At 40.0% G+C, this 12,039-nt stretch overlaps 1 protein-coding gene across 1 annotated transcript; it reads left to right on the forward strand.

Moving 5' to 3' along the window:
* Positions 1-401: 401 nt before the first annotated feature.
* Positions 402-10,400, forward strand: fkbp1ab (FKBP prolyl isomerase 1Ab). Its single transcript, XM_055048528.1, has 5 exons — positions 402-561; positions 697-744; positions 7,236-7,348; positions 8,516-8,669; positions 9,265-10,400. Exons 1-4 carry the CDS (start codon positions 525-527, stop codon positions 8,642-8,644), a joined length of 327 nt encoding a protein of 108 aa, XP_054904503.1. The 5' UTR covers positions 402-524; the 3' UTR covers positions 8,645-8,669; positions 9,265-10,400.
* Positions 10,401-12,039: the final 1,639 nt, after the last annotated feature.

The raw sequence follows: 12,039 nt of genomic DNA on the forward strand, positions 1-12,039 counted from the left end.
ACCTGCTTTAGGTTTTCAGGCTGAGATGAACTGACTAGCTAGTGATGCTAAAAGGCAATAAAAAAATCAATAAAATCAGAAAAAATCACGTTCACTGGAGTTCAGTCTGAATTCATTTCCTCTCGTTAAAGACAAAATAGGTTCTCTTTCTACAACAGGGAGCTGGTTCATCAAAATGCTATTTCTTACCCAGAATGGTGTCTATGAATTTGCTCACACATATATATTTGTGAAATCAAACGCCAAACTTTTCCAGACTTCAACCATTTTGAAGTCTGAAGCGGAAGTAGTTGAGTGCATTGTCGCTCTCCTTACGCTGATTGTAGAGAGAGAGAGAGAGAGAGAGGGAGAGGGAGAGAGAGGAGAGAGAGAGAGAGAGAGGAGAGAGAGAGAGAGAGAGAGAGAGAGAGAGAGAGAGAGAGAGAGAGATCAGATCCAGTAGGGAAGGAGCCACCAAACATTCAGAAGGATTGCACTAAGAGCGCACCGAGTCCGCGGGCAGCAGGAAGACGCACAGCGCTGACATGGGAGTCGAGATCGAGACAGTGACGCCGGGAGACGGTAAGAGCCGCCGCACTGGACGGCTGGAGAAGGACTATCTGTCCGCTCTCCTCCTGTCTAATTCCGCTGCAGGACGCAGAAATCACCGCCTGTTCTGCACGCTTCCAGCTGAGCGCCTCTCTGCTTCCTCCACAGGAAGGACCTTCCCCAAGAAAGGCCAGACGTGTGTGGTGCATTATGTGGGTGAGTTTGGGGAAGGAGGTGAAACTTGTTCCTTTTCCGCTCCCGTCTCTGGAGATTGCTCTGAGACGAGCTGGGTGACTGCTGCGGGCAACTGTCTCTGCACCCCAAATAAAACCCCGGCTCAGAATAGTTCTGTCCTGGAAGCACCGCGCTAGAAATGATCGGGACCCACAGACAAACGCTGCGAGGCACAACTGACACGTTCCTGCCTCACACCTGCAGCAGCTGCGGCTTGACGTCCAGCCGCGCATGTCCCTGGACTGGTTTCCCTACGAGATTTGGCAGGAAAAGTCCCCCAAAGGGCGTCATGGTCAATCCTCTGGATTCCACCCTGCGCTTCAGTAAAAAAAAAAAAAAAAAAAAGCATTCAGATGCTCATCTGTCTGCTCTGGATGCAACAATACTCAGAAATAGCGAGGATGATGAATCCCGCCTCAGGATTTCCCCAGAAAGCTAGACAGACAGAAAGACAGACAGGGTGCAGACAGACAGAGAGACAGACAGGGTGCAGACAGACAGAGAGACAGACAGACAGACAGACAGACAGAGAGACAGGGTGCAGACAGCCAGACTTTAAATCCTGTCTGATTTCCAGCCTGGTTCTGTCTTTTGTTGGGGTTTCTTAGGGGTCGAGGGGCGGGGGGTCAGTGGCAGTTGAGCTGAGCGGATTAGAATCGTCTTGTCTGGGAGGCTGGAATAATGGCAGCCTCGCTTGTATTGTTGTTCATTTAATATTTTTCAGCAGACACGCACATGTAAGCAGATTCCCTCCCTTCCTCATCAGCATCGCCTCAGCCAGTCCTTCCTCTGGAGCCGGTTATCCTCCTGCTGTGCAGCATAAAAGGAAAGACTAGAAGATTATTATTATTTTTGTTGTTGGTGTTTAAAATGTAAATAATTTTGTGCTTCTTGTCATTTGCTTGAGTTGTATAACTTTAGAAATATTGTGACCATGGTGTTGTTACACTGGGGAACTTGGTTTGATTGGGGTCCAAAATTGCAGCGTTTGTTAAATTTTCACAGTGCACTGTTTAAAAGATCCTTTTCTTCCCCACCTGTGGTGGCGCTGCACCAGGATCCACTAAAGAAAACGACAAGGAAACGTTGAAAGAAGAGATGTCTGATTTCAGCGGTTGTAGGATTTCCTGTTTCATCTTTGATAAAAGACCAACAGCCATTTCTCCCACAGTTGCAAGACATGCACATTTGTTTTTGTTGTATTTACCCAGGGTGCCTCGTGCTAAATTTTGCTTCCTATGTTTCCGGTCCGCTTGCATTCATATGTGCATTCCAACCGTACCAGAGTTCACTTCAACAGTGCAGAAACTTAGGTTTGTAGGCAAACAAGTTTGCTTTGTTGATCTGCATCAGAGTTTATTTGCACATCATATTTTTGAGGTGTTTGGAGTGGCCGGGCTGTGGCCAGGCTGTGTGCAGGCGTTCGCATCATGTGCTCGTGTTCTCATTGACTTTTTGGGGTGGAGTTCTCTTACACTCACTCTGAGAGTGGGAAGTTTGCCATTTCTTTATAGGAATGTTGGATATACACTGGTTGGGGGGGTCTAGTGGAAGAATACGTGTTAGAGGACATGTTGGAGGACTGTGGAAGGTGAGGGCACATGGAGTTGGACCTCTTTTGGGGCTGCTTTGGTTGACTGGCACGTTTGGACTATGAACCTTTTTTGCCACTGTGTCTGGATGGGGTCGTTGTCTGAACCGAGGTCATTTGGATGGTACCTAACTCTAGTCTGGACTGATGGACTTCTGCACTACTGCAGGAACTCAGGCAGTATGCTTGTCTCCATCCCAGACTGAAGGGAAGCACCGCATGAGTTTTGTGCTAGTTGCCCCTCAGGGGCATCATTACCTGGACCTGGGAGTATAGAGTGTGTATATGGAGTGCGAGCGAGTGTATGGCATCCATTTTTGTGTGTGTTTACATTGGGTCAATGAGTGTAAATGTCTGTGTGAGGATGGACTATGTCTGTGTCTGCCTGTTTATCTGCCAGGTTTGGTCTTGGGATGTTTCCTCTCCTGAATCATCTATGTACCTTTCCTGCCCCTGTCACACCTCCTTCTGGTGGCTGGTGCCTCTGCCTGCCAGTGCATTGTGATTTTCAGTGTCTGGGGTTGGGTGTTTGGGTAGATTCCACTTCTAGTGACTGCTTGGCGCAACCTGGGCGCCCTAGCTCTTGGGGTCTTGTGTTTTTGTGTCCATTAGCTGTTGCTGGAAACTGTGGGCAGGCCACTTAGGCCTCTGGTATTCAGTGCTCCTTTCTGAGAGGGAGGTGCAGTCGTCCCCGTGGTGGAGTTGTCTGGGCTCTGTGCTTTGGGTGTCTGGGCTCCGATTTCCCTCATGTCTGCCTCGGCTGGGTGTGTTGTTCCCTGCACACGCTATTGAGCATTCTTATGGAGAAACCTTATATCCACAAACATGCTCTCACACACACAGTTGTTTTCATTCAGGTGTTTTCAGATACATTAGTTTTGGGCTGCATCTTGTTAATACATCTTGTATTAACTAGAACCGTACGTGCTTTTCGTTTATATATATATATATATATATATATATATATATATATATATATATATATATATATATATATATATATATATATATATATATATCATTGGTTGCTATGATTTTTTTTGGCTCTCTGTTAGTTTTTTTGTCCTCTCTTACTGCAGATGTAGAGACAGACCTCTGGGGTGTTGTGTCGCGTTCTCTCTTTCCTTCTTTCTCTCTCCAAGCAATTATTGCAGAAGAAGCTGCTGTGAACATGCGTGGCTTCAGGCTAGAAGTCGGCTGAGGAAGGGTGTGGCACACAGAAGAATGCAATTGTCCTGTTTGGCAATAACTCAACAGGCTCAGGAAGAGGCTCAAGTGGAGCATCACAGCTGAAGATGTAATTCTCTGCTTGTGAAAGTAAATCTGTTGGGAATTGCTGTCTGAGAGCCACACTTTGGAAAAGGACGTGTTGGAAAAAAAAAAAAAAGAGAGACTGCAATTCTACTCCACGTTTCCTAGCAAAACTCTGATGGATTGATGTCTGGGCTTTGACTGGGCCACTCCAGAACATCCATCTTGTTTTCTTCAAACCGTTTCTGTGTAGCTTTAGCTTGAAGTTTCAGGTCATTGTCTTGCAAGAAAACAACTGTTCACTGAAGCCGTGATCCTCTAGCAGATGGAAACAAATGTATCTAGCCACAGCAAAACCATGAACGAATCCCCTTTCCAGTCAGTCACAGATTATGAAGGTGTGGATTCAAACACATAGACTGTCAACAGGTATCATTTGGAAAGATGTTCAAGGAATGCCTGGAACTCAGACATCATTTTTAAATACTTAATCAGATGTTAGAATTAAATATTAATCAGTTACTCTGTACCTTTTTATAGAATGCATGTTACTCTTAATTCTTCTGAGGAATCTTAATTACTAGGACGGTTCATTTTGACGTTTTGCTTGGGTAAAAATATACTGAAGTAGTGCCGCTCTTGCTCTAGTACAATTTTTAGGTGCTCTCTCCAGCTCTGCAGTTACGGAGCATTAATGTTTAGTAGCAGCCCGACGAGGTAATACATGCAAGCATCATTGGTAAGTTATTAAATACAGCCATATTTGATTCCTTGCACTACTTTAAATTGTTCTAACCAGAAAGAAGTGGCGGTGCAGATACATGTTTATTTTCTTCTGTGCTTAAATTTTGTTGAAAAAAAGAAACCAAACCAAATGTTCAGCGTCCAACAAAGTAATGATAATTACAAAGCATATTTATGTTTTCGGTAGCTTCAAAAACGTCTGATCTGTGTCCACGTGTTGTTGGTTCTTAGTGTTTATCCTTGATTTGATTTTGAGGCGTTTGAACAAGTTAATTCTGATATCTCAATTGCCACCCTTCAGTGTTCAACTGAACAGCACCCCCTGCTGGTGTCTTTTTTCTTATTTCTGATTTTAAGGGGAATTTTAATCAAAAACCAAACAAAAAAACCAACAAATATTTCAGAATATTCCAAAAGTGAAAGGAAAATGTCTTTGTTGAAACATAGTCACATTGTTTCTTTCTGTAAACATTGGATTTTCTTCCTCTTAAATTCCCAGTTTGTTGCATTGCCTCTGTTTATTGTGGCAGCTTGTATTCTTTGAGACATGGACTCCACTGATGTAAAAATAATGTTCTCCATCAATCAGGTTACAGCGTTCTCTACCACAGCTGAGGGATCAACTCTGCAAGATACAGCTAACCTTTTTTATTCTTTCAACACAGATTTTGCAACAGTAGCCTGGCCATTACCTTGCTACGCAGTCCTCCTTGATTCTCATTTTCCACCAGTGCTCCGCCTGGTATTTCTCACATTGAGTTTGATTTATCAGAATGAACTGAGCTACTAAAGTTGGAGTATGATGAATATTTAAGAGATTGTATTGTTAGCAAAAATATTGCGGCCCCTCTTATTGATAGATACTTCGCTCCGCCTGGCACTTCTCTCATCACATTTTATAGGCGATTTCGAGTAAGCTTGATAATGTCGCTTCTTTACGATTGAGTTGACACATTTCATAGATCTCTGCCAAACATTAGCGTTTGGCTAAAATTGGATCCAGTTGTTTGAAGCGTCAACAGAGTACAGGCCTCAAGCAAGCAATAGTTTCTCAATAATCGAGGGTCGAAACTCTCTGTACGAACATGGAGGCTTTTACCAGGCTGGTGCTACAGAGCTTTATTTGCAAAAACAACAGTCTGACAGCAGTCAGAATGCCCAGATCAGAATTAGGCATATTTGCCGTAATCCAGCCTGGTCTGAACTGAATTCAGGTTTCTTGTTTGTGGGCACAGTCTTGGTCAATAAAGCTGATTATGATCTGCTTATCTTAGATTAGGTCCAGTGAGAAACCCAGACACTCTTTTATGCTGCAGCACTCTGCAGCTAGTTCTGAGAGCTTCTTGGTGCAGTGCCACCACAAGCAGTGGGTGGATTGGGGGCCTGGGGGGTTAAAGAGTTTGGGTCATTTCACTTAGTGCAGAGCATGAAAGGGAAAGCAGCAGCTGAAAATATAACAAATGTTGCAATTTTGGTTCTCAATTGAACTGGATCAACTTGACTATCAGGTGTGAAAACACCCTAAAAGTCACTGACCAAGTGCCCAAACTGGTTGTCAGAATGTTTTTTGCTTTCCAGTATGACTGTACATATATCAGGATGTTGACGAGCAGATTGGAAGGGAATCACATACGGTAACATTAGCCTGCTTGCTTCAACATTATGTAACTTGCAGTAAGGCCTAATTTTAGTCTTTCACCACAAGGCATTTCTGTTTAGAAGATGACTTATGTTCTCCTCATTTCTTTTTTTCCTAAGGAGTATCATCCAGTGTGCAGGATTTTCTTTCTTATCCATTTTCCTGACAGAATACAAAGCAGCCCTGGTATTGGACGTGAAACAGGAGTTTAACCCTATTAACCCTATTAGCCCTTTTTTTCCCATTTAGTGTGAGGATCTCTGAATCGATGCTTCTGCAGGAAAACAGTCAGTGTGATGCTATGGTGTTGTGCTGTTGGCTGATGAACATGATGCTTGGATCGAACCTTTTGGCTCTTCTGGATAATTCCATTAGGCTGCTATCAGGCTGTCCAGCAGCGGAGAGGAGTCCCACTCAGCTGGCGGGATTAAAGGTTGCATCCCTCCCAATAAGATGAGCAAAGCTGCACCCACACAGACACATCATGCCATACACACACACATCTTGTTGGTGCTAATAGCTCTAAAAGCCTTGCTGTGAATTATTTTTGGAAGGCGGCTGCCTTGGAGGTTGATGCATGGGTTTTCCTGATGCTGCCCACAGACGGCTGTGGTTGCTGCACAGAAGGCGTAAAGTTCATTTATTTTTCTGCCAAAAAGCAAAGATAACGGCATCAACCCGTCCAGGAAAATGTTTCATCTTTAATAGTAGTTTTGATAACCACAGGATGGTCACGAAGCAGAAGTAGTTCAAAGATTGAAGCAATGTTTGCAGTGGTTGACAACGCTTACTAAAAGGTTTCTAGGGATGCACCAAAAAATCTGCCCCAGTTTCCTTCATTTTGGGTGATATGCAATCTGCCACAGCTTAAATGTGAAGCGAATCTTATGTACCCATCTTCTCTACAACTCCATAGCTTTTACAGTTAAACTTATTGAAACAAGTATTACAATAATTTAAATTGCATATAACGAAGTGCATACAATTTCTTTACCAGACAATAGAATTGCAATTGTGAGTAGATTTGCAAAATCTATTCACAATTGAGAGAAAGCAGCTACAACTAAAAGAGAACTGAGATTTTCAAAAAACTTTGAGTCGGAATGGCAACAATGGAAAGATGTACTTCAATTAAAGGGGTCAGGTTCTGGATCACTGTTTACTCCTTCTCTTTTAGAAGAAGTTTAAAATTATTATGATGCAGCAATGTGGTGATGAATCAACTGTTCCTCTCTGCTCTTCCCGAAGGCTCCCTCACGGATGGACGGAAGTTCGACTCATCCCGTGACAGGGATAAACCTTTCCGGTTCAAGCTCGGCAAACAGGAAGTGATCCGAGGGTGGGAGGAAGGCGTGGGGCAGGTAGGCTGAAGGGTGTTAATGACAGTATTATTAAACAGCATGTAACGAGAACTAAATTACTTTTGGGAGTCGTTGGAAAACAACAACTTGGACTGAAACAGAAAACCTTTGGAAAAACTCAACCTTTAAAGCTGCAGTATGTATTTTTTTTCTTCCTCAAAATCACAACAGCAGAATCTTTCTAAAGAGGAATTTTCTAAAATATATCTCCAAGGAGTTTCAGATAAGTCTGGAAACAAACTCATAAGAGAAAACATAACCAAACCTTATTTTATCTGTTTAGCAAATACATTTTATATGAACAAAAATGTTGACAGAGTGAAAGCAATTCTACATGTCTAACTAAGCACAATTGTTCTTAATATTCACCCTGGCCTTTTTATTTTTTAATGAAATCCTTCTCCTTTATTCATAATTTTTATTTAATTTCAAATGACTTCTAGAAGGAGCTGATTATAGGCTTTGTACAGAGTCAATGCTGTTGTGAGCTCTACCAAATCATACAATTTTAAAGCAATGTAAGAAGTACTTCATTAGTTGGATGAGAATAGGCGCAGACAGCTACAATTCAAATGACTTTCTTCTGAGGAATCTAGAATCACCTATTCAATACTAAATATTGTATCTAATTGTCATTATTTTTTAGAAATCTCTTTCCACTTTGACATCAAAGGGATTTTCTTTTTTCTTCTCAAAAAACACCAAATTCAGTTGATTAAGGTTTATTTGTGAATTCAACAAACTGAAAAAAGGATGAGATATGCAAGTGGGTGAATGTTTTATTTTTATTTTTTATACACACTGCATTAGGAACCACATGAAAGGTTGTGTTTGGTTCCTGTTGATAACATGTAGCTCTTGAAATAGGTGAAGTTATTAGTGTTTGTTCAGAAACGTTTCATAAGCTACACTCTCTGTTAACTGAAAAAGGCTTGATTTTTTTATTTTTATTTTTTGTCCCTCTGGGATGTTGATTGCTGCTGCATGAACTGCTGAGAGTGATAACAAGGGAACTGATGTAGTAAAAGTGAAACATCATTAACAAATTTAGATGCTCCCCTCTCCGCCATGTCTCCTGCGCGATATTATCTCCCTTCAGTTGCATTATGAGCAGCTCTGTAAACCCATTATCTCTCCTCTCTGTTTGCCTCCTCCTGCTCTCTCCAGATGAGTGTGGGTCAGAGGGCCAAGCTGACCTGCTCGCCGGACTACGCTTACGGAAACAAGGGCCACCCGGGCATCATCCCCCCAAACGCCACGCTCATCTTTGACGTGGAGCTGCTCAGTTTGGAGTGAAGGCGAACCGCCGCCTGTTTGTTGCGTAAGTTGTTTTACAGGAAATCACCACACATGATGCCACTCTGATCTAGGTGCGATCAGAGATTTTCGTTCAATGAAATAAGAACGGTAAACACGTGTTTATGAATCTATTTACTAGGGTTTTGATCTGATGTGAAATTGATGTTTTTCCCGTCCCGTCACACAAACAGTTCTCGTCTGCCGTCGGTACATTACGGCACTCCGTACTCCTCCTGGTGGCACCCAGGCTGGTCTGCAAAATGTTAGGAACAAAAGTTGTGAGAAAACACCAGTCAGTTTGTGGTTCCATAATAACTGAATACATTTCTTGAAAATGATATCTTCTCTTGTGTATTTCTCACGCAATCGACATATAAACAATCACAATACGACACTTTGACCTCCACCTTAAACTTAAACCAAGGGTGAAAAAACTAAAAAAGCTAAACTGACAATAAATTATATTTAACTAATGATAATTAATGAAACCTAGAAAAAACTAATTAATATTAACTGATTTGCATGTTTTTATTTAATTCTCTTTATTTTGTATAAATCAGTTTTCAATTTTTTTTATTTTTTTGTAAAAATAATTCTCCTTTTTGTCATCCTCACAGTTGACGTTGCACCTGGGCGACCCGAAGAGAAGCTTGGAAAGTCTGCGCACGATTCTTTCAATTCAATGTTTTCATCAAACTGTTTGTTTTTGGTAGTTTTTGTTTCTCGTCCTCCATTTTGAAACATCTCTTTTCGATCCTACATTTTTTTTAGTCTTGAATTGTTACTTTTTTTTTAAGAAAGTGTCTTTTTTATTTGTTTTATTTCTGAGCGTTCTGTTTGTGTGTAAACACAGTGAACTGCATACATGATATGCCATTGAATCACAAAGCAGCAAGGTTCAGCTTTTATGAGTCAGTGTGTTCTGGTATTATAAAATTCTGCAGCTTTTTGTATTATATTAGACAGAAAACTGAGCACACATTTATGATTTTAAAGGGTTGAATCGTATTAGTTTTGCCTGAGTTCTAATAAAAGGTCTTAAGACTGAGATTTCTGCAGAAACAAAAACCTTATGTTAGTATTTCTGTTAAAGAAGAGTGAGAAGAGTAATTGGTGGGAAGGATAAACCAGGGTTAGTTCTAGATACTTCTCGTGTGCCTAAATATGGTTACTACCTTGCCCTGTGTGCATCCTAAAAATTTGATGGCATTCACTTTGCATCCTTCCTTCCTCTTCAAACTCCATTTGAAGCCATACCTAAACACTGCACAAGGAGGATTGTGCCGATGCACAGGAATAATCAGAACTGAAATTAGTCTGAGATGCTTGAAACTTCCAAAAGCTGGGCAGGGATTTTAACTCTTGACACTTTGTATAATAACTTGAATTATGCATTTTCTTTGATGCCAAGTGTCTCTCTCTGAGAAAATACAGAAACTGTCCTTTTCGAGTTTCTCTTAGTAACACGCCACTTCGTCCCGGCGGATGTTGGAGTGGAGGTATGCCCTGAAGAAGAAAAAAAAAGCCAACATCATCCAAGTGATTTTTTTTTACCTGAACTAGTTTTAAATGGAGTCTAAATGAATGACTTGCGCTGGCCTGGCTCTCTGACACTGACCGCGGCTGTCCGTGTTACCTGCTTGCTGTGCTGCAAGCGGCAGACCGTCTGTACTGTGTAGTTTTACGTGCTGAGATGTTACTGTGTGCAGGCTAAACCAATGATGTATTTAAAATAAAACAAAATACCCTCCAACTGCGTGCAGTGTTCATTTCATTGTTACTTGATTTCTTATTTTTTCACAAAGAAAGACAACGAAAATGGCTGATGATTCAACATAAATCAGCTTAACCGAATTGATTACTCTTGTTTTTTTTACTTGTTATCCAATAATATTTTAAACCATACATAACACTTTCTGTATGAAATGAGACGGACCTAATAATGAAATAAGCAAGTAAACTTTTTACTAAATTATGAATTGGAAGACAAAGTGAAAATTTGTCTTCAATACACTATAAAATTGTGTAGTTGCACAATTTTGTTTGGACAACTATATAATATTTTTTTGTTTTATTTTTGTACTTTTTTTGCATAACCATAACCATAACCATAACAAGAAGGTTTCTTTTCTGTCTGGAAGCAGCTGATTATAATCTCAAAAATTCAAACAATAATTCCTGATCTAGGACACCAAATCCCAATGAGAAGAGACAGAAGGAGGAAGTTTAAACTACTTTTTCAATCAATCAGAATGAGCAACACCAGCATCTCTCAACCTTGCAGATGCTTTATGGCCACATCTTCACCATCCACAATTACCCTTTTGATGATTATGTGGATTATATGAGTTGTGACAACATTTAATATGCTTTTGGGACAAATAAAGTGTTTTTGAGCCAAATTAGAAAGAAATTAGATTTTTTTTGTTAGCTTTTAAATTGAATGTAATGTAGTATTGTTCTTATTGTTCTTATAAGAAACCTGGATAATTTAGATAGTAATTTTCCATTTTTATAATGACATTTTAAGAACTACAGTCCCCTGACAAAATTAAAAATATGTTGATCTGTTTTGTATTTCATTTAATTTTCACCTTTATTTCTGCAGAACATGTACGACAAATTATTCCAACAGCAAGGCAGGCATGAGAATAGAAAAATACAAGTAGTACATATTAAAAATAAAAAATAATAGCTTTGAGGTTACATTTTAAATTCATTACAATGTGTTTTGGTCTTCAGCATAGGACCTCCAAAGATTTTACTTATGTATTTATTTCAGTAATTGCATGTTTTTGAAAATATTGGGTTTTTTTTTTTACATAAAAACTCATAGGCCTGTAAAGGTGAATTGCAATAATAGTGATCTTTTTTACAGTAATCTAAAGTGGATATGAAGATATATTGTATGTATTGTGTCTTTCCAAAATAACATCAGAAGATCAGTTTAAGGACAGTTCCAGAAAATATCGGTGATTTCCTTAGAGCGAGGTATACATTGGGTCAATGCAGAACATTTAAGCATTATTGCAGGAATCTTTTATTATTATCATTATTAAATATATACAGAAGTGTGCTTGCTGACAGAGAACCCTGTTATCAATTTTCCAGTACAAATCTTATTGGTTAGCAGATCTGATTTTTTTCCTTCCGAATCTTTATTGAAAAAAAAAATGTGATCCATGCAAGACAGTAATCAGTGTGAACAGAATCCAGACTGATTAGTTCCGTAAATACATTTAAAGAAGATGCAAAAATTGAATGTTTTCCCACAGCTTCCTTGTCATTGGAGTCAAAGCTATTTTATAATGTACCGTCCAGATTCTTTATGTCGATAAAAAGCGAAAAAAAAAAAAAAAAAAAAAAAAGGTAAGGGTGAGTCATGACTCATG

This window comes from Poeciliopsis prolifica, unplaced genomic scaffold, assembly GCF_027474105.1.
Source record: "Poeciliopsis prolifica strain line A6 unplaced genomic scaffold, Auburn_PproV2 SCAFFOLD027, whole genome shotgun sequence".
Taxonomy (NCBI): domain Eukaryota; kingdom Metazoa; phylum Chordata; class Actinopteri; order Cyprinodontiformes; family Poeciliidae; genus Poeciliopsis; species Poeciliopsis prolifica.